Source organism: Geotrypetes seraphini, chromosome 14 (assembly GCF_902459505.1).
Source record: "Geotrypetes seraphini chromosome 14, aGeoSer1.1, whole genome shotgun sequence".
Classification (NCBI taxonomy): Eukaryota; Metazoa; Chordata; class Amphibia; order Gymnophiona; family Dermophiidae; genus Geotrypetes; species Geotrypetes seraphini.
This window is the reverse complement of record NC_047097.1, coordinates 17,554,921-17,578,830: the sequence shown is the minus strand read 5'-3', so window position 1 is coordinate 17,578,830 and position 23,910 is coordinate 17,554,921. Positions and strand designations below refer to the sequence as shown.

Here is a 23,910-nt window from a genome sequence, read left to right as displayed (position 1 = left end):
ATCCCTGGACTAGAGTGTGCTTATGATCTACATTTATGGACAGACTCTTGATCCCTTATGATCCCCCTAGAGCCTTTATAAAGCGATCCCACCCTATTTGTTTTATCCTCTTCCCTCTTTCTCCTTTCTTCTTTTAACATGTAACTTTCCCCCCATCCTTCCCATTTTTTCCTCACCTTCAAATTTGTCTAGTTAACGTCCTTAGTGTACACCTCAATTATTTCTAAACTATCTATTTATTTTTCCGTCAAATTTTTTATTGTAAACCGGCCAGATACTTGTTGATGGTCGGTATATTAAAAGCCAACAAACTTGAAACTTGAACTTGAGCCTTAAAATCAGCATCCCAGCCTACCCTCAACGTCCCATCTCTGAAGATAATTGGCACTCGTCGATCCCTTTTTTTTTTCAGTAACTGCCCCTTTGACCTGGAACTCTCTTCCTTTATATCTAAGAGCAGAAAGTAATTTGCAGAAATTTAAGAGTGGTTTAAAGTGTTTTCTCTTCAAGGATGCATATAATTGCTAATGAGTTAACTACCTACCTTAATAAATCCAAATGTTTCTTATTTTCAGGCCACTAATTTTCTAATCATTTTCATGATTTCAATTCCCTTCCCCTATTGTATTTTCCTTTTATATATTCTTTTCACAAAATTGTATTTCCGCCCCTTTTCCTATTGTTTCAAAGATTAGTGTTTTGTCTGTTTAGTCCTGGTTTGTCTAATAATTTAATACATATATGTTTTATATAGCAGATACGTCTGTCTTTCTGTAATTTTTAAATTTTGTTCAACGCTTTGTACTGCTGGATAGGCATTTAATCAAATATTTTAAAGAAAGATAAAGGAAAATTGTAAAAAAAAAAAGATGTTTTGGGCTAGACCAGTATCAATAATGATTAAGGGCTCCTTTTACAAAGGTGCGTTAGGGCCTTAACGCGCGGAATAGCGCACGCTAAAATGCCGCACGCGCTAGCCGCTACCGCCTCCTCTTGAGCAGGCGGTAGTTTTTCAGCTAGCGCGCGTTATAGCACGCGCTAATCCGGTGCGTGCGCTAAAAATGCTAGCGCACCTTTCTAAAAGGAGCCCTAAATGTCAAAAAGGTACTCAAACTGAGCAGATGATCACTGGATGGATAAAGGCACGACCCCCCTCTCTTAATCCCCCCAGTGGTCACTTAACCCCCCTCCCACCTCCCTAAGCGGCTAAAGGGACAGATAGGGGAATACTCGAGTACCTGATTATATTCAATGGATTGTAAACCACTTTGGGTGAATCTCGTCCTGAAAAAGCAGTTAAAAAATCCAAATAAATTAACAGCTGTAGATATAGTGACCATTTCTCTTAAAGCAGATCCCTGGAGTAGCCTAGTAGTCAGTACAGTGGACTATAGAGAAGGGGACACAGGTCCATAGCCCACTCTAACTGGCACATGTGGTGGAAAGCGCGAGTGCCCCCAAACTCACAAAATATCTACTAAACCCATATATGAGACACCTGCAGGCATAACAGCTATTGTAGTGGTGTACAGTTGGGTACAGTATATTTTTTTGCTATTCCTGGAGGGCCATACACTAAAAGGGGGTTATGTGTATAGCTGGGACCTTTTATGTGACGTTCGCTGTAGTGCAATCTAGACTATCCTACTGCTCTGCTGGGATGTCTGTGTGGCCAGTCTAGTAAAGACTGCTGGCCCCCACACATCCCAATAGCCTGTCTTTGTGAATTTTTCCCTTGGACATTTTTTTGTTTGAAAAACGAAAGACGCACTGAACACAAAACAGGGTGATTTTAAAACCAGAGAGACATTTTTTCTAGTTCAAAAATGACCATGTTTGGCACTAGCATTTTGGACAATTTTTACAGGAGGAACTACCCAAGACCCCACCCCATGAAGAAGCAACACTCTTGGTCAAATGCAGCTTGAGAGAAACCAGTGGATGTTTAAGACTGGCGATGTATGCCGACAAGATGGCCATGCGAATCCATCTGGCTTAAGAGGCCTTGGACACAAACAAGCCTGCCGTACCTGGACTGGCTGGTTAGTACAAACAGATGGTTGAAAATATGAAAATTGTTTTTTCCCTCAGTAGTGAAGAAAAACTCTTCACACATTTTTTCCTCAAAATCCTATCCTGTTTGTCTGAACCTGTAGGTTGAAAATCATGCAGACAAACCCCCATGTTGAAGTGAAAATCAATTACGATCCTGCACATCTTTCAGGATAACCCCTCCCTCACTTGGGAAAGTCGTACACTTAAGAGATATGAGCCACCACCAAGTCCACTTTCAGCTGATTAAACAGCTGCTGAACTCAGGTGGCATGGGATATAACCTGGACATGGCCTTAGCAACCCTTAAGGACCCCTCCAGGGTCTCCCACTGCTCCATAACTAGGGCAGTAATGTCCAGATGTGCTAGAAGAAAGGCGGTATGAGCATTAGAGCCACTTACGACCATGCACTGGGAAGTGGAGGGTTGCACCTCCAGCTTCAACTCCTTAACAGTGGTTGTTATAAAGTGGTTGATAGAGATCGACCTGAAGAGGCAGCAAATCAGAGGGGCATCTTCCTGGTAAGGTGCCTGAGAGGTCTCTTAGCTACTGAATCAAACAGCAAACTGGAGTCTTCCAGGACTGTATCAAAGCCCTGAGATAAAAGCGGCATAGAGTCTGGAGTCTGATCTCCAATCCGGCTCTGAATGGTCACTAGAGCTGGGGGCCCAACTTGCTTATCTGAAAAGCAATCACAGGAAGTGAAGATGCTCCCTGGGCCAATGGCTGTGCATACATAGGCTGCGCCAACTGTCCTGGTCTCATCAAAAAAGCTCTCCATATGAGATTAACAAATTCAAGGGAGAAACCTTGTGCAGGGGAGATAAGGAACCCTGCAGAACCTCTGACTGGGCATTTGTGAGTTCCACTCACTCTACATGTCTGTGCTTCGCATCTTCATTAATTTTGGGCTCTGGACAGGACTTTTTACCCGTTTCAGGGACCCACAGTGGTTCACCAAACCTGGAGGACATGGATGGGGCAAAGCTCAAGGCTCTCACCCCTCCCTCATTCTGCAGCACAGGGTACATGGACGCTCCTCTGCTGGCCATCTGGCGCATATTTCACAAGAAATGGTGTTAGCACACCCTGAGGAGTCCAACCCTGTCAATGATTGTCAAAATTGATGGGTTTTGAGGCAGATAAAGGTATTAGAGAAAAAAAAAGTTTAATATCCAAGATGGACACTGCAATAAAAATCGCATAAAAAATGGCCTGTGTAGACTAGATTGAAAAACAAAAAATGCTGAAATAGGGGTGGGGGGACCTGAACCCTGACCTAGAAACCCTTAAAAATGAGAATTTTGGACCACAGCCCATCCAAATTTTCACAAGGGAAATAATGGAGACTTTACTCACAGTTCTGTAAAAGTGCCTGCCTGTCAGCTCTTCTCTGCAGCTGGAAGAAATGCAAGAGACTTTCTACCTCAAAAACTTCCAAAAATGACAAAGCACGATGAGGGGGGGATGACAATTAAGCAGCTGACGCCCCGATACCCCGAGGATTCTTACACAGGGCACTCAAAGCCTGTGCTCAAGCCTGAAAAAAATCAGAAGGTGAGCTGGCTCCTAGGAAATGGATCCCAACCCCTAAAGTAGCACACAACAGGCTGGCCCTACAGGTTCACCCAAAAGTTTGCCCTGAGAGCTGCAGTCCAGCTCCACGGAACCTGCATCCTTTCCCAGGCAGAGAATACCCAAACATGGGGTCTCTTGGCACCAAAGCCTCAGGAATAAAAATGAACTTAAAACAAAAAATAAGAAAAACTAAGCAGAACAGAGCAGAAACACCTCTGCACAGTTCACTTTCAGAAGGAAAAACTGGAGGGGGCATTACTGGCAATGTGGGTGGTGTTAAAAGCTGTAAGTATTACCCTTCTGCAAACTCTGGTTCACAGAAATAGATTGATTACCTAACGTACAGACTCCTGAGTAGATGTAACAGAAAATACATTGCAATTTTGAACATCTTGACTTATATGACCATTTTCTTAACTATAAAACCTATAAAAATAAGGCTTCCCATCCATGTCTCTTTTCAAGTAGCGATGTATCAATGGAAAATATATGAGAACTATGTCAGTAGGGAGATGGCAGTTACGTGGTTTGACAATCTAATACTAGTTATAGGAGCCAGACTTGCCCAAATGAACAAGCAGATCAAATCCAATTGGTGTAACAAGCTCTTCCTCTGAAGATTTGTATGCAACAAACCATTATCCATAGCTGTGAAAAAAACACTGACCAATTAATAAGGGATATGCCAAATATCTGTTACGCAAAACTTTTCTTACTTGGTCCAGCTGAAGTCCTGTCTTTTTTTCTTCTTCTGCAGATGCAACAACACAAAGAGCCCAAATGGCTAAGAATGATGAGAGGTGGGGGGAGAACAGGCTTTTCGTGATAAGCCATGATGAAATGAAAACGCTGATACTTCCATACAATGTTTGAAATTGCCTTCACTTGAAAATAGACATTGCTTTAATAAGGGGAGAAAAGGGCAATATTTGGTTTAGCAATTCAAGAATATTTAACAAATCAGAACTATAATTCTATTTAATATGGTTTCCGATTCCATTACTGCTAAATATTAAAAATTATTGCAATTCAAACATGTCTTTAGCTAATTTACAATCTAACAAAGAAAATAAGATGTAATGCATTTTTAACTTGACCTATGACCACCGTTTCTAATTACACTGTTCAACTTTTAAACAGGTTAAAACAATATGCATAAGTGTGTATCACTTCATAAAATCCATAAGAATGACAAGGAGGAGAATCCAGTTAAGAAAAAGACAAGCAGGGAAAGTATGTGGAGCATAGCTCATGCGATTCTTTCAACTTCTGTGGGTGACTGTGTGCATGCGTATTTTGTTTGCATGTGTCTGACTTGGAGGGGAGAAGACATGCATGGTTTGAGTGGTGAGATATCAAATATTCTATTAGTTTGAAAAAATTATAAAATGAAAAAGTGCAATAACGTATCTAACTATTAAGATGTCACCATGAACAAGTATGAAAGAATGGATCTTACAGTTTAACACAAGGTTCCAATGTCCTGTGGTTCAGGTGGATTTTTGAAAGGTGGTCTGGGGTTCGAGATACCTTTCATAAATCCTGCTACAAGTGTGTTTTTAGAAATAGGTTGTCTATATATTTGTAGTAGACTGTAATGGCATCAAGGTGTACTCTTACAGAACTTGTAATGAGGCCCAAATCTGTGTGAGAAGGTATTGAAGCAGAAAAGATACTGAGTGGGTTGCATGGATCAGCGTTGGGGACAAGAGCAAGTGGGAACGGCATGGGATAATTGATAAGTGCCTGGATTGACCTTGTGGAGCATTGGTGGGGATGGAGGATCCCCACCAATGCTCCACAAGGCCAATCCAGGTGCTAAATTTAAAAAGTTTACCATTGGCGAAGAGACTCCTCTCCTTAAAGGAGCTTGAAGCAGACTGCATCCCTCTCTTCCAGCAGCATTGAGGACTGGAGCAAATCAGGCCAGCGTGGGAGAATCACTCTGCCGCCACCCCCACCCTCCCCAACATTGGATTGAAAAGGCTCATACGGTGGATCAGATAGCATGGAGAATTATTGATAGTTTGGATATAGGGAGGGAGGAGAGAAATGTTGAGGCACATTTGAACTTTATGGAACAAAGATGGATATACAATCTCAATGTAGCGACTCCGCATGGTCTTAATGCGGAGCTAGAATGGGCTTCTTTAAGTATGAAGGGGAATGGAAAATAAAATTAGAATAATTTACAAATTAAAAGTACAATTTAAACTACACCGGCCTTTAGGTCTGGTTTGAGGCTGATTTCGAATTCTGTATTAGTCAGGTGACCAGACGATCGGGTATTTAAATATTCTTTATAAATGCTGCCGTCATCTATGAAAAACCAAAGTGGTCTGGACAGTTGGTGGGAGAACTAAAATGTATGTGTAAAATAGCATATTTTAGTATATTTGTATATTTGATTTTAGGGATTATGCCTTTGAAAAAGCTCCGGCGAAACATGTTGGCAAGATAATCCTGTTTTACTTTGGACCACATATACTAAGCTAAGTACAGTATATGAACAAATAAGCTTTATGATTTCAGCTATTTAAGCGTTTAAAAGTATTATAAGCTATTGAAGTATTTATATATAAAACTTTGCACTTTAACAAAAGAACCAGTGAGGAATGGACACGTCAAACTTAAGGCTATGAGCTAAGTGAGCCTGGAGTGGTGTTCTGAGGTTCTGGGTTCTATCTGCTTTCGAAATTGTATGGATGTTTTTACTGAGCATTCATGAGTGGCGGTATATGTTATGACTCTGCCACGCTCCACTCCTGGCAAAGCCTACATTAAAATTATGTGTGTTCAAGCCAATGTGCATTACTTTTATGCCTGAACTAATGCTATAAAAGCCATTTTACCCCAATATGTTTTAGAATTTCACTATTATCATCCTGAGCAACTGATGAAGAAAAAAACATGTCAGAGAAAACACAGCTGCGTCAAGTAAAAAATATATATATATTTTCTCCAATTTGTTGTAGATGTACTACTTAGTAACTTCATGATGTATCGCCCTAGTCTTCAAGAACATAAGAACAGCCTTACTGGGTCAGACTAATGGTCCATCAAGCCCAGTAGCCCGTTCTCATGGTGGTCAATCTAGGTCACTAATACCTGGCCAAAACCCAAAGAGTAGCAATATTCCATGCTACCGATCCACGGCAAGTAGAGGCTTCCCCCATGTCTTAATAACAGACTATGGACTTTTCCTCCCTGAATTTGTCCAAATGTTTCTTAAAACCAGCTATAGCCAGCCAGGTTTTGGAAATCCCTCCATCTGGTAACCCTAAAATTCCATTTATAGAGGTGCGGCAGGGGGCAGAGAGGAGGAGAGGTGCCGGCAGTGACAGACTTGCGTACACAACGTACCTCTCGCAGCACACCTGGAATCTCACCGCAGCAAACAGTTTGCAATACACTGTTTTAATGGATTAAAACACAGAATTGCTGGAATTACAATAAACAAAATCATTTATGAATAAAATAAATTAATAAACTTACTTGAAAAACGCAATAAGAAGATTGACCATAATGATATACTGTACAAAGAGGTAAACTGCTTGAAGAAATGGAGTCAGCCATGTTCCAACACCACACAGTTGTTTTACTTCTGAATCATGTGCACATACTTTAGAAAGAGAATGAAATTCACTTTTATAGGCTAGAATTTCATATGATACAAAATGTAAAAGTATCTGTTTTGTGAATTTACTATCTCACTGCAGTTGCAATTATTATATATCCACTTATGCATGCCATTTTGGATATGAAGATGACTTGTAGAGTTGCTTTGGAAGAAATTGCAGGAAGCAGATTATAAAGAACTGTATGAAGTTCTAGGGTGTATAAATTTTATAGAAGGGGAAAAGATGGGGTTCATAGACAACGGCGCGAAAGACAAAAGCACGCGCCGACAATTGAGCGCAGCATGCGCTGCCGCGCCGCTCTAAATTACAGTTTTTAGGGGCTCCGACGGGGGGTTTTGTTGGGGAACCCCCCCAGTTTACTTAATAGACATTGCGCCGGCGTTATGGGGGGTTGTAACCCTCCACATTTTACTGTAAACTGAACTTTTTCCCTAAAAACAGGGAAAAAGTGAAGTTTTCAGTAAAATGTGTGGGGTTACAACCCCCCACACCCCCCACAACGCGGCGCGATGTCTATTAAGTAAAGTGGGGGGGTTCCCCAACAAAACCCCCCGTCGGAGCCCCTAAATACTGTAATTTAGAGCGGCGCGGCGGCACGCGCTGCGCTCAATTGTCTGGGCGCGCCTTTGTCCTGGCACGCTTTTGACCTGACACCAAAGATGGGAGACCCCTGCAGAACTCCACAAGGGGATACCCAGGGTAATGAAAAAATTCCATCCTTTAATACTAAATATATTGACAGTTCTTCAAAAAGAACTGAAACCTGTTTAATACAGAACCAGCTAATCCAAATTCAGATTAATTTATCAATACGATCTCATGAGAAGGCAGCAGAGATGTCAAACTGCAGCAACACTGTCTCACCTCCTCTACAATACCTTCTTCACTTCATTAGTCAAAAACAACAAGAAAGTTTCTTTAGTATGAAGACTGTGAAATCTGTGCTATCAAACATGCAATAAATAATAACAAGTCAAACAACTGGTCAGTTGGGATCCGACTACAAACTGGACTAACAGCAAGAAACGAGATGTTTACTACTGACCCCAAATTTGAAACTTGAGATAAATCTGCATCCAACTTCTTAGATATTGGAGCAAGTACAATCTTACCAATTTTCTGGGAAAACCATTCCAGCTCCTAATGTAATATTAACAAATAACCCTAAGTTATTTAATAAATCCGAGGACAGATCTTTTTAACAAAAAAGAAGGAAAACTCTCCAGTGGCCAGCCAGATCTAGATCTTGTAAAGCATAAGGAGAAACGAGCACAAAAGTAGACTATTCTCTATCCATTGGACATAATCTGTGCGATGAATACATTTTTGATCTGGATATTACCAGCTTTCTGGCTTCTAAAAGGCCTTTGGTGTCTTTCACATTCCTAGAGTCTGTCATAGTGCTGGTGAATAAAGTCTTATATTGTGAATCAAATCTTAATTGATTCAGCTCTGTGCTTTTCTTTATCTTTTCTGATTACTTATTAACTTAGACTTTTTCTTCCTCCTAAATAGGGGGCTTTAGCAAGGAACAAAACATCAGGTTCATCTATTTAATACTTTTTTGATTGTTCTGGTGCAGGAAAGTTGATACTATAGATAAAAGAATTCTGGATTGTTAATTTGAAATTGCTCAGAAATTAAAAATAATAAATGAAGGAATGTTCCTTAATCCCTGTCCTCTTGCTAGCATGCTTCTTCCATAATTACACAAGCCAGACACTATTACGTCAAATTGTTGCTTTAAACTTCTCAATTACTTGTAACAGTACAGATTTGAGTCCAAGCTGAATGTTCAGACACAAAAATACTGGGAGAATTGTCTATGTAGTTTTAATTCTATTACTGACACCTTAAACCAGGGGTGTCAAACTCAACCACATAAGGGGCCGAAATCTAAAACACAAGCTAAGTCGCGGGCAGAATTTTTTTTAATAAAAATGACTTTGTAAAAGGAGCCCTAAGTATCTTTTATTAATACTAAGGCGCGGGCTAAAATGCCGTGCGCGTTAGCCGCTACCACCTCCTTTTAAGCAGGTGGTAATTTTTCGGCTAGCACGCGCTAATCTTGTGCGTGCGCTAAAAACGCTAGCACACCTTAGTAAAAGGAGCCCTTAGTATTAGTAGAAGTTTAGATCCTTCCTCACCCTCAGACACCTCAGGCACTTGTGTGGAGCGCCCTGCTCCAACCTAGCTGTTACACTGGGACTGCCCAATTAAAAATGTTTTTTTAAAAAAGCTCCCCCCCCAAACCCAAACAAAAAAAAGATGCCCACCGCCGCAATCAAATGGCAGGAGGGATTCCCACTCCCTCCTGCCATCAGTCCCTCTTCTTATCCCCCCCCCCCAACACCATAAGAAACGGCAGGAGGGATGCTCACTCCCTCCTGCCACCGGACAGCAGATACCGACACACCCCCTCCCTTAAGTTGAGAGCAGGAGCGGTGCTCAGTCCCTCCCACTCTTCCAGCCTCCAGCAACGAATTGTGGGCCTTAGGCCCAGCCCTGGTGCATCATATAATGTACAGGGAGGCGCCTGAGCCAATCAGGGACTTCCTTAGGGAGTAGCCTAAAGAAGTCCCTGATTGGCTCAGGCCCCTCTCAAGGGAAGAGCCCGAGGCGCCTGAGCCAATCAGGGCCTTAAGCCCTTCCCCGTGCATCACATGATGCGTGGGCAGGGCCTAAGGTCTACAATTCATTGCTGTAGGCCAAGGGAGGAGCCCGAGGCGCCTGAGCCAATCAGAGCCTTAGGCCCTTCCCCGTGCATCACATGATGCACTAGGGCGGGGCCTAAGGCCCACAGTTTCTCACTGGAGGCCGGAGGAGCAGGAGGGACTAAGCATCCTTTCTGCTCCCACCTTAAGGTATGGTGAGGGGGAGGGGGCATCGGTGTCTGGTGGCAAGAGAGAGAGGGCATCCCTCCTGCCATTTGTTGAGGGGGGAGCGGCCGATGGCAGGAGGGAGTGGGAATCCCTCCTGCCATTTGTTTGTGGCAGTGCCAGGCATCGGTGGGCATTTTTTCAGGAGGGAGGGGACACTGTCGAGTGGGGGGGGGGCATAAAAAACTGGGCAGATATTTTGCATTCACGCAAAATATCAGTGCCATTTAAAAAAAAAAAAAAAAAAAAGAGAAAAACAAACAGGCAGTTACTGACAGGTCTACAGCAGTTGGGTTTTACAATCGTAAAACCTGATGCAAAATAGGCAAGCAATTGTTAGTGAATCAATCGCTTGGCTATTTTGCATGGGGTTTTACTCATTTACACAAGTGGATCGGATTGGATAGGAGATTCATCCGACAGCAGTTTAGTGAATCGGGTCAGGGAACACGAACGATCGCAAAAGCAGTAAAACCGGTTTTGCTACCATCGTTACAGGATCGGTAAGTTTAGGGAATCTAGCCAAGGCAGCTAGCCATTCCCGGGTCCTCGATTGAGAAATTCTCTTCCTGACACAGTTCGTTTAATTCCTACTTTTTTAGAAAGGCGTTATATTCTGTGTGATAGGCAGTTTTGCTGTTTGTTTTAAATGTATCAAGGGTTGCAGAAACAATATATATAAATATTTGTAAATTATTTTATGAACTTCAATTTTGTAACCTGCACAGATTTCTTGATATGCGGGATATAAATGTTTTAAATAAATAAAATAAGACAGATCCATTTTTGCCTGCAAAATGAATGCAGAGAACCAAGCAGAGCAAGGATATATATTAGGTCTATTGGCCTTCCTGGAAAAATCTGGAAGGATAATAAATCAACAGGCTTCACTTCATCACTTTTATAGAAACATGATGGTAGATAAAGACCAAATGGCCCATCCAGTCTGCCCATCTGCAGCATCCACTATCTCCTCCTCTACTTAACAGATCCCACATGACTGTCCCACTCTTTCTTGAATTCTGACAGTTAATCTCTACCATCTCTACTGGGAGACTATTTCACACTAGAGCTGTTCCATTCAAATCAATTCACCAATTTACTCCATCCTAATAGATTCATTAAAAAAAAAAAAAGGCCTCGCCGATTCAGTGGTTAGTTCTCAGCTTCTTCTTTCCCACAGCAGCAATAGCACTGCAATTGGAGTGATGCTGCAGAGGAAGCAGATGTCAAAGCTTCCTCCTACTAGAGGAGCCACTTCAAGTGGTTGATCATCAGCTCCTGCAGCTAATCCCCCATCAATCTGAGGCGAGCGGCTATGAGCTGCACCCAGAGCATGGATCTTTGGGCCAGGCAGAGCTACGGTTCATAGACAACGGCGCGAAAGACAAAGGCGCGCCCGGACAATTGAGCGCAGTGCGGAGGCGCGCGCCGCTCTAAATTACTGTTTTTAGGGCTCCGACGGGGGGGCGTGGGGGGGTAACCCCCCACTTTACTTAATAGACATCGCGCCGGCGTTATGGGGGATTTGGGGGTTGTAACCCTCCACATTTTACTGTAAACTTAACTTTCTCCCTAAAAACAGTAATTTAGAGCGGCGCGTGCCTCCGCGCTGCGCTCAATTGTCTGGGCGCGCCTTTGTCCCGGTGCGCTTTTGACCTGACACCCAGAGCTACACATGCACAGCACTAGGGGAACGGCAGCTGCAGATATGCCCCACCCCCCAAAAAAAAAAATTTGTTTCCTTTGGTTTTCCTCCTTTCTGCCCCCCATTGGCCATGTTTGTTGTGCCAATTAAAGGAGGCACTGAAACTACTATACTACTATTAATCATTTCTATAGTGCTGAAAGGCATATGCAGCGCTGTACATTTTGACATTTAATAGATAGAGCTTACACTAACTTGGACAGAGAGACATGACATATAGGGTTGGGGATGCAGAAACCAAGGTGAGAGAAGTTAGGAGTTGAAAGGAGTGTGTGGCGCAGTGGTTGGATCTACAGCCTCAGCACCCTGGGGTTGTGGGTTCAAACCCCGCGCTGCTCCTTTTGACCCTGGGCAAGTCACTTAATCCTCCATAGCCCCAGGTACGTTAGATAGATTGTGAGCCCACCGGGACAGAGAGGGAAAAATGCTTGAGTACCTGATTGTAAAAAAAACTGCTTAGATAACCTTGATAGGCGGTATATAAAATCCTAATAAAACTTGAAAAAAACTTGAAACTTGAAAGCAGTCTTGAAGAGGTGGGCTTTTAATTTGAACACTGCCAGAAATGCCATAGGGTTTTGGGCAGTTTGTTCCAGGTATTGACTCTCATATGACACTGTATTATTTGGAACTGCAATGAGAACTCAGAGTCCGATCTCAGTAAACAATAATAAACTACTATTAATATTGACAGGAGTCGCCATGCAACAGATAACTCAGAATTGGAAAGACTATACCAAATTAAATTATACGTTCTGGTGGAACTCTGTCTGTCATATATACAAAATGGAAAAAGTAATAGCATTACAACACGGGAACATTCATAATTTCAATAAAATTTGGCAACCATTGACTAATTATTCTAATGATTAGATTTCTTAGCACAATTATAATACTTATATAGAAAAGGGGAGGGACATGTATAATTTTTAGAATCATTAATTGGAAAAAGGGGAGGGATGTATAACTTTTGATTATATATAATATATACTATTTATAAATTAAGTTGTATTAATGATAGATACAATGATATATAGTAATTAATTATATCACTTGAATTTCAAACATTGTAAAAATTGAAAAATTCAATAAATAAAATTAAAAAAAAAAAAAAAAAAAAAAGAAAGAAAAAAAGGGAAGAGGGAAGCTGCCCACACTGAAGGGATAAGCTGTTATAATTTGGGCCCTAGAAATTACTGTAATTTTATTTAAATAAAGCTACTGCAAAATAACATGAAAGTACAACATCATTTTGGTTTACAGATCTTTTAATCGGGAGAAATATTCAAATTTTAACAGCTTACCATCAATTTCATATGCATACACTTCACCGAAGATCATCCAGTAGGGCTGAAAAACAATATCTCGAGCAAGTGACCAAGATGGCTGCTCATCAGGATTAAGAATTGCCTTTCTGGGAACTCCGAAACTCAGAAGAACAACTGCCATAATCACTACAATGTAAAACATATTTGCCACCTGTAAATGAACATTAACAACATTAGCACAAGAAGGGGAATTTGAACTAACAGTTCCTTTTCAATTAACTTTAGAAAAAAAGCTCCCGAGGCAGGCCGCCTACACTGGAGGCGCCTCCGGGAACCTAGGAAGGCGCGCAAGTCCACCTAAGCTCACCTAGGCGCGAGCATGGTTTGGCTCGAAGTAGCCTTAGGAGGATCTAAGCGGCCATACGCATCTCCCTAGGCCAGCGGGAGACGCGTACAATGCAGGCCAGCAAAATGTGTGTATGAAGTTTAAGTTTTAAGTTTAAGTTTATTAGGATTTTATATACCGCCTATCAAGGTTTTCTAAGCGGTTTTTACAATCAGGTACTCAAGCATTTTCCCTCTCTGTCCCGGTGGGCTCACAATCTATCTAACGTACCTGGGGCTATGGAGGATTAAGTGACTTGCCCAGGGTCACAAGGAGCAGTATGTCTAAATATATGCTTATATTTTTAGTAATGTCGTTATCTCGCTTAGAAAAACTAAATAAGCGATTCATCAAATTAAAATAAAACTTGAAACTTGAACTCTTAAAACGTCACAACTTGTGGGCTACTACAGTCCAGACATTGTCCTTATGGAACTTTCTATCCCTCTCCTCTTTTTTCTGTAATGATCTTTACAACCAATTTGAACTCTACAGCAGCTAATGGCAAGAAACACAAAGCCTAATACTGTCTATTAGTACCATTTATAAAGGACATGTAAAATACAGATTAAACAGAGACCCAGAAGCTGTTCTGATCTCTCCTGTATAAGACACATAATTTCATCTTTAAGAACCGGAGAAAACTAGGCAGGAAAAGCTACTATAGGATAACAAGAAAGGTCGGAAATACCATAATAACTTCTGGTTTAAAAGCTACCGATCTCTGTATACTCCTCAAATAAGACAAGTGTGTTGGCAAAACTATTCAGACTGGGGCTGGACTGAGGGGCTTCTGCCAAGACAATGTTTTTAACCTCTACACCTACCTTTTCTAGAAGTTTCCCATTTCTTCTATCCTATCCATTTTATTAGCAGTCCTTTCCGTTTTTCTTCGTTTTTAGCAGCGGGAGAACCAGTTGATGAGCAAAATATAAAAATGAACAATCCCTGTTCTACATAAGCTTTTCCTTCTCTCCATAAAAAAAATCCCTTTATCCTTGGACAAGCAGGCAGCATATTCTCACATGTGGGTGATGTCATCCACGGAGCCCGGTACAGTCAGTGCTGAAAGTGTTCTGTCATTTTAAACTTCTTAAGAAGCTTCGAGACTGCACGCACTGTGCACATGCAAGTGCCTTCCCGTCCGATGTCAGCTTGTGGTTCCTTAATTCTTCATTTTCTGCAGAGCGAAGAAGTTGTTTTTCGTTTCTGGCCAATCCAAGTTGCCTTCCCAGTCAACTTAATTTTGACTTTTTCGGCTATTTATTTTGTTTTATTTTATAATTATTATTTTCTTTGGTTCTTTTTCTCCATTTCCTCAATTTACTTTTCGTCTTGGGTTGCAATCGTATTTTTTTTTTTACCTTGCCACCAAGATTTTTCCTTTAAAGTTGAGGCCTTCTAGTGGGTCCAAAAAGTGCACTTGTTGCCAGCGGCCTATCTCCATCACTGACCTGCACCACTGGTGCATTCAGTGTCTGTTGCTGAAGCACCAAGTAGACACTTGTATCTGCTGTTCAACTATACAAAAAACACTCTCGTAAGGCTCGACGCATCCAGCAAGAGAAGCTGTTTGGACCGGCCATGGCCTCCAGTGACAAATTGATCCCATCAGTACCAATTGTACCAGCATTGATGCCTCTCTTGATTACCAGCATTGGGTAAACCTGCTAAGAAACTATCCTCTTCACATCCTGCGTTGCAGGCATCTTCAACATCAAGTCCCTCAATGCATGCCAAGCAACGCCATTACCAATCTCCTGTGCAGGCTGTATCTCCAGGGCATGCTTCCTCATCATGGTCACCCACCCCTCGACACCCTGCAGCATCAATGGTACTGTCTGTTGAGCCAACAGTACCAGCTGTGTCCTCTAATTGCCCAATCTTATCTTGAGTTCAGAAAATCAATAAAAACCTATTTGGTAAATTTATGCAATGATTTTACATTATATTACATTGTACTGCATCATGTCATATTCCACTGAATTCTACTGTGCTTTGTGTCTTTGCCGATATGTCTCAGTTCTCTTGCTGTGAACCGCTGGAACTTCCGGTTGGGCGGTATATAAGAAAATTACCCGTATTTGCCGGCGTATAAGACGACTTTTCAGTACCTTAAAATCCTCCCCAAAGTCGGGGGTCGTCTTATACGCCGGGTACTGTTTACATGCCCTTACTTTACATGCCCTAACATCTCCTTCCTTACCTCCTTACGGTGCTTACGGTACTAGTAAACCTGCCGGGGCCATGGCGGGACATCAGTGTGACAAGGGTGCCAGCTCCTTCATCCTGCGCAGCGGGAAGCAGCGGCGCTCTGGCCCCACCCCTTTTCTCTTTACTACGTCTCTCGCACATGCGGCCGTGTGTGGAGTCTAGCCCTTAAGGAAGTTGCGGGGGCGAACAGGAGGCTTTTGAAGGCTTTTAAAGGGAAACTGTCATGCCAGCAAACTTGCTAGGGACTTGCCCGGCACTTGCTCTCTCCCTCTATGTGTTATCTTCCTTCTATCATTGACAGTTTCAGTTTGGTTAACAGTTTAGAAAACAAATAGCATGGCAGCTCCCATGGGTTTATTGTTCTATTCAGCTTTAGTGAATTAATTAAAATTGTTGAAATAAATTCTGATGTTCTTTTAAGTTTTATTTGTTGTGCAGAAGGTGTGCGGAAGAAGGGGTAGTCTTATATGGCGAGTATATAACAAACTCTATATTTTAACTGTAAAAGTTGGGGGGGTCGTCTTATACGCCCAGTCATCTTATACGCCGGCAAATACGGTAATTACGGTAATTATTATTCACTTTTTTGCGGTCAACGTATATGGTTACATCATGATGTAACAAAGTTAACACAAGAGGGGCGTAAATTATTTTTAGCAATGAGAGAAGAGATAAAGAAATTGGGTGCTACCTTTATGTTAGCCTATCCCTGCAAACGTATTGTTAACTATATGGGTTTAAAATATGTTTTCTATATGCCTGTTCCTTTTTACACCTTAAGGGGTTAATTAGAGGTAGCGAGTCTAGCTTTAAAAATGAAGGGCTCCTTTTATCAAGGCGCGCTACGGGGGTTAGCACGTTGGACATTTCATCATGCGCTAGCCCCCACGGCAGCCTAAAATCCTAACGCCTTGTCAATGGAGGCGTTAGGTACTAGCGCGGCAGGGCGGTTTAACATGCGGAATTCTGCGCATTAAACCGCTACCGTGCCTTTGTAAACCCCTAAAACCGGGGGAGGGTTTAGACGTAGTAAGCCTTTTCTTAATTTGTTTCCTAAAATTTATCTCTCCCCAATTCTGATCTCTCTACCGGCTGAAATGGTGGTCCAAGAAAGAGTTATTTCCATTAAGATTGTCATTGCTTTCTAATTTTGGACTTTGATTTTTTTTATATATGTTGGAATACGACTCTGTATTTCCTTAACAAGTTGCTATACTTGTGGAAAATTTGATAATAAAGGGGTCCTTTTACTAAGGCACGCTAAACCGTTTTAGCGCATGCTAAATATTAGTGTACGCTAAACGCTAACGCATCCATTGTATCCTATGAATGCGTTAGCATGTGGCCTTAGGAAAAAGACCCCAAAATTAAAACAAAACAGTGGGCTCTCTACAACCCTCGCAGTTAATGAAGGTTTTACCCGCTGGTCAATACTACCAGTCCTTTTGCACTAGAACTTACTTTCTAAATTAAAGTATGTCATCCTATCCTTTAGATCCCTGCCCTTCAGTGGTCATTAGAACTATCCCGCTGCGGAACCTGGGCTCCCTCCAACTTTTCCAAAAACAACTGAAAACCTGGCTTTTCAGTAACATATAACATCTCTTCTCCTGTTTACATCCCCTCTATTCATTTGCTCTTGTAAATCTTTCTCCTCTCTCTTCCTATATTTTTAAGCTTTGTAAACCGTGTCGAGCTCCACTTCCGTGGAGATGATGCGGTATATAAACTTAAGGCTTAGTTTAGTTTAGAACACCACCTTCTATAGCTGTGCACTGGATAACAACTTTATACCCCCTTTTATGAAGCAGAGTTAACGATTTTTATCGCCAGCCACGGTGGTAAAAGTTATGACGCTTATAGAAATTCTACGAGTGTCGGATTTTTCACCACTGTGGCTGGCGATAAAAATTGCAATTTAACAAACCAAAATTGCAAAAACCCGGGACATTCCTAGGTTTCCAATAGGCCGCGATTACAAGGCGCGCTGCCGTGAACAAATGAAGAGCAAAAATATGCTCCGCTTTGGGAAAAGCCGGAATCGGGGCATTTAATAGGCAACAGGCCATCAATAAAGGACAATGTTTTCTCACAATGGCAACCAAGAACTGGCCCACTGCTTGCCAAAAGCCTTTCACGCCAGGACAACTCCACCACACATGGCAAAAGTCACCTCGAAGCCCACATCCACGCCAACAAAGCGCAGATCCCGAAAGATAAATCTGACTAAGCCCGACTGGGGTGTAATACCAATGCCAGTAGAGTTTATATCCGTTTTCAATGAAAGCATAAGAGACCGAAGTAGCAAACAGAAATTTATACACAGCGCCCCAAGAAGAGTGAGAAGGCGTAGCCCCTAGATCTACCTCCCATTACTTCCTATATGGGTCCGAGGGTGGAACTTGAGCCAACAAAGCCAGATATAATTAGGAAATCCCACCCTGACCAGTTCCTGTCCGGAGAGCCCGTTCCAATTTCATATCACTCAGGCAAAGCTCCCAAAAAGCGTGCTTATATAGGAAAGAACGGAATTGAGTATAGTACAAAGAATCCACTGCCAACAGCCCAAACTCATCTTGTAAATACTCAAATGGGTGCACATGGACCTCCGACCATACCTGGCCCAACGTACGCAAACCCGCTCGAGACCACTGCCGACAAAAAGGTTCCTCACCTCCCGGAAAAAACCCTGGAATCAAAAAAAAATCGGGGTCTGACTAAAATATAACCGCTCAGGAAACATTTGACGTGGCACCTGATACCAGACCCGCAATGTGCACTGCAAATAAGGATTGGAGGTATGGGTATAATGTCGCATGATGCTGATAGGTGCCCAGGGCAACTTCTACAAAGAGATTATAGGCAAGCACTTCTGCGCTACCTGTATCCAGGGCCTATCTAAATAGGAACAACAAGCAGCAATTTCCTGCAATCTGGCGGCCTGATAATAACCCCCAAAATTGGGCACACCCATCCTGCCCAATAATTTGGGCTGACACAAGACTGCCTGACGCACCCGCAGAGATTTTTTATTCCAAATAAAAGCAAACACCTTTCTGTTGAGACAGTGAAAAAAGGAATCCGGCAACGAGATAGGAAGAGTCATAAACAGATAGAGCAAGCACGGGAGAAGCATCATTTTCACCGCTATTTGACCAGAGTAAGTCCTCCCCATTCCTCAAGCTCTTTATACAGATTGCCTAAAAGCTCCAGAAAATTAACAGCATAAAGCAGAGAAGAAGTCACCGTAAGCCCGACCTCCAGGTATTTAAGGGAAGAGGAATCCCACCGATAAGGGAAATCCCGAAGGAGTCGCGCGGTCTCCGGAGGAACATTGATGTTCAAAAATCTCAGATTTAACTAGATTCACCGTGAAGCCCGACACTCGACCGAACGTTTGCAAACAAGCAGCATCTATTGTTTTCAATATATATATATACTACACAGGGGTGAGTTCTTTTATTCTTATGCTGATGACATCTTTATCCTCCAATTAGTACATCCTGATGTACAGTTTTAGTCTTGAATGCAACAGAATCACTCGAAAATACTTGGAGCTATTTTGTAATCCTTGCTGACTTTTCAACCTCAGATAAACAACTTCGTGAAAAAAAATGCTTTTTCAAATTGCAACAACTGAGATCTGTTTATTCTTTATGTATGTTCTTTAAGTAAAGTTACCCACATTGCTGTTTTAGTCCAGTTTTACAATTGATCAGAACTTGACTACTGTTAACTCCCTTTATGGGGGCAAAATTATGAGTGTTTTGAGGAAATTACATCTGGTTCAAAACCCAGCCACTCTACTGATATTTAGAAGATCAAAATTTGACCATGTTTCCTTGCATTTTGGGAAACATCAATGGTTTCTGCTACAGTGTTTTATTTTAAAATTTTTCCATGGCTCGATTCCTTTCATTAGTATACTTTCTTTTTTAAATTTTACAGGAAAGGTGATCCATAGGCTGATATTTCCCTCTTATGTGCACTCATTTTAAAAAAGCTCTAGAGCAATCCTTCTCATATAGAGCAGCTTCAGATTGGAATACTCTTCCTGGTCTCATCAAGAATTGTGATTCTATAAAAACCAGAACTATGGTGGACACCTGGAATGCGCTTCCAGAGGATGTAATAGGGCAGAGAACAGTACTGGTGCTTAAGAAAGAATTGGACAATTTCCTGCTGGAAAAAGGGATAGAGGGATATAGATAGAGGATTACTGCACAGGTCCTGGACCTGTTGGGCCGCCGCGTGAGCGGACTGCTGGGCACGATGGACCTCAGGTCTGACCCAGCGAAGGCATTGCTTTTATGTTCTTATGCCTGATAAATTCTTAGAGGTCCTTTTATCAAGCTGCGGTAGGGATTTAATGCGCGTAATACCGCGCGTTAAACCGCCTGCCGCGCTAGCCGCAAACGCCTGCATTGAGCAGGCGTTAGTTTTTTAGCCGGCCGCGGGGGTTAGCGCGTGATGAAATGTCCGACGCGCTAACCCCCGCTAGAGCGGCTTGATAAAAGGACCCCTTAGTCACAACAAAGAGGGATGAACACCAAACAAAGACTAAAAGAAAAAAAAAAGGACAATGTAGAACTACCATTAAGACTCTTACTGAACTGGTATAATCTTTCTATTTTTACCATGCTCTAGGTTATTTATATCAAAGTAATTGTTGATGATTGCTTTATGAGGGTCTAAACAATATTTGTTCAAAGTTACCTGCAAATTTTAAATAAATATCTTAAAAAGCAATCTCTAAATATATCAGAATAAAGAGTATGCAGGACTAGAAATGCAACGAACAAGATGCAGGCGTTGTTTATTAGTAAATGCAGTAACATATACAACCTTATAGCCAACCAAGGGACCCGACACGGTCCGTGTTTCGGATAACACGCCTTCCTCAGGGGTCCTAATGAATTTAAGCATAAATACTTAAGATAATGTGTAAACATAAAAAGGTGAAGCAAGCAAATGGTGATATGACAAAGGTGATAATGTCATACAAAAACATATTAAAGAGAAATAAAGTGAAAATGTGCAAATAATATCGGGTGTCTCTTAAGTGTGATTAAAATATATAGTGATATAGTGCAAAAGGAAGCAAATTGTGCAAATAATATCCGGTGTCTAAGTGTGATTGGAATATATAATGATATAGTGCAAAAGGATGCTAAAATTTTTAATGACTAAGAATATCACTGAATGAAAAACTAGAAATAAAGTGACACGTGTGAAATGAAAAACAATTAGTATCAACATAGGGATACGTGACAGACGGAAGAAAAAAAATCACAAATATAAGAAAAGAAAAGGGAACCAGAAGTGGCATGCAACAGGTTTAAGTTTTAGCAAACAACATTTTATGACTTTTTTATATATTGTTTTAATATCATTTTTTACACTGTTTTTAATATAGTTTCTTTTTATTGTTGTTTAATATTGTTGTTTAACATTGTTTTTTAATAAAGTCTTTTAATCATTTTTTGTCATTAACATACGGTAATGTATTTTAATATTTTAACTTTCGTATATTACGTTTTAGTTAGGGTTTTATTAACTGTTAGGCATTAAAATGCACTTTCACCAGTTCACTTTATATTTGGATCATCTGTTATTTAAAGTTGTAATCATAACATTGATTAGAACCTTTTAAGAAGTGTATACTATATTGTCTTCTGTATCACATGTTACACAAATTCCAGTATGAGACAACCACTGTACATATTAGATATTCTTAACCTGTTCAGTTCTGTTCTTAATGTTTTAGGATCAATGCTTTTATTGACTCCATGCTTTATCATTTTTATTTTCATCAGTTTGTTATCTTTTATGCAGTTTGCTTTATACCTTAACCACCATGGTATGTTTTTTCAGTTTTTTGTTACCTATATGCTGGTTTCCTATTCACACACGTACTGCCCCTTTCCTATTATGCAGTATCACTTCCGGCTATTAAGATTTGGATTATTTTTACTGTTGGTCTGCTCCATTTCTCGTTTCATCACCACTTCTGGTTCCCTTTTCTTTTCTTATATTTGTGATTTTTTTCTTCCGTCTGTCACGTATCCCTATGTCGATACTAATTGTTTTTCATTTGACACGTGTCACTTTATTTCTAGTTTTTCATTCAGTGATATTCTAGTCATTAAAAATTTTTGCATCCTTTTGCACTATATCATTATATATTCCAATCACACTTAGACACCGGATATTATTTGCACAATTTGCTTCCTTTTGCACTATATCACGATATATTTTAATCACACTTAAGAGACACCCGATATTATTTGCACATTTTCACTTTATTTCTCTTTAATATGTTTTTGTATGACATTATCACCTTTGTCATATCACCATTTGCTTGCTTCACCTTTTTATGTTTACACATTATCTTAAGTATTTATGCTTAAATTCATTAGGACCCCTGAGGAAGGCGTGTTATCCAAAACACGGACCGTGTCGGGTCCCTTGGTTGGCTATAAGGTTGTATATGTTACTGCATTTACTAATAAACAACGCCTGCATCTTGTACATTATCTGCAGTCTGTTCGTTGTTTTCTGGTTGCTGTTGTTTACTGCAGACTACATTGGATTTTCTTTCTCCCTTTTGGACTAGAAATGCAATGCATGTTTTGTAAGAACTCACCATTTTACCGATCATCATAACATAAGGTCCTGCCTGTTGATTAACAGCTAGAAAGTCCAGCAACCGCACATACCAAAATATTATGTCAAGACAATAAGTTAATCTTCCAGCAGTTAAGACAGACATTTGTGGTGTTGGATGTACTGAGTCATTAGTAGGGCTTTCGGAAAATTCATCAGTAGGGTTTGCAGAAAAACTCTCCATTGCTGCAAATCTCAGTCCAAACCCAACAAAGAAAGTAACGATGGCAATTGTATCCGTAATATTGAAATAATCATTAAACCACACTTTGATCTTCTGATTAATTTTCCCAGCTTCTGACATGAAGACCTACAATGAAATCAAAAGTGATCATTCTTTCATACTATGAGCAATGTACGAGTCATCTCAAAAACTTGCCATACGGATGACCTAACTTGATATCAAACCAGAACTCTGCTCTTCAGGCCACCTGAGGATGCTGTGGGGGCAGTAACCAAAGCCTCAGAGGTGGAGTTGGGCAAGGTGCACCGAGACATTTAGGGCCTGATTCTGTAAATAGCACTGTATATTAGATGGAGGCAGGTGCCCTACCCCGTCTAATGCAATTGCTTTAATTGGCTTTAATCAGTGTGGTAATGGGCCGTGTTATTAAATACCAATTAAAAACTAATTAAAAAAAATAGGTGTTGTAATTGCCATGTACAGCAAGGCAGCTAACAGCACCTAAGGTCAAAGTAGGCATGGTTAGGGGTGGAGATGATCAAAAGCACCGCTAAGCAAGATTCTCAAAAGATCTTAGGTGTCTGCAACGTAGGCCAGTAAAACCCTAACCTACATTACCTGTCTAAGTTTTATGATAGGCGCAGTTAGCCGTGATTCTTTAAACGGCGTTTAAGCGTGCAGCCGGTGACATTTTTGTAGGCGGCTGACGATTAAGGCGCCATTTACAGAATCAGGTCCTTAGTGGCCAGACGTACCAGATTCCAACAGAAATTCTTTTGTGGCTCCTGGTCAAGGACAACTGAAGGTTAAAAAATCTATTTAGGTAGCTGCAAATAAAGGTTCTATGGCACCAGAGTATAACAGAGAATGATTCTAACGTAGCCTAAAATGTAGAAGGAACCAATGGCATAGTAAGGGGGGGAGAGGGAAAGGAAGGAGAGTGGCGACAACCCCTGGCACCGCCTTGGTGGAGGCACCGGCGCCTCTCCTTCTCTCCAAGCCCCCTCCCCCCACATACCTCTTAAAATGTTCGCTGGCGCAAGCAGCATTTTCCGCCTCCTGCTAGCACCAGCCTTGGCTCTTCTGACGTTATTCCCTGGTTGCAGGACCAGGACGTGACATCAGCAGAGAGCCGACGGCCAGTACGAGCAGAGGTGGAAGACGTTGCTTGCGCCAGCAAACATTTCAAGAGGTATGCGAGGAGGGACACTCGAACAGTGGGGAAAGTAGCCTTCTCTTCTCTAGGCTGAAAATCCCTAGCCACTTTAGCCTTTCCTCATAGGGAAGTCGTTCCATCCCTTTTATCATTTTCGGCATCCTTCTCTGTACCTTT

At 41.3% G+C, this 23,910-nt stretch overlaps 1 protein-coding gene across 1 annotated transcript in view; it reads right to left on the bottom strand.

Moving 5' to 3' along the window:
- TRPM7 (transient receptor potential cation channel subfamily M member 7) overlaps positions 1–23,910 on the bottom strand; it is a 190,791-nt gene that overhangs the window by 53,278 nt on the left and 113,603 nt on the right. Inside the window, exons 21-24 of the mRNA XM_033919897.1 lie at positions 22,374–22,703; positions 13,165–13,339; positions 7,128–7,254; positions 4,349–4,533 (exon numbers count right to left, since the gene is read on the bottom strand). Of these exons, the coding sequence (XP_033775788.1) occupies positions 4,349–4,533; positions 7,128–7,254; positions 13,165–13,339; positions 22,374–22,703 (817 nt within the window). The remainder of the gene's footprint in view (positions 1–4,348; positions 4,534–7,127; positions 7,255–13,164; positions 13,340–22,373; positions 22,704–23,910) is intronic.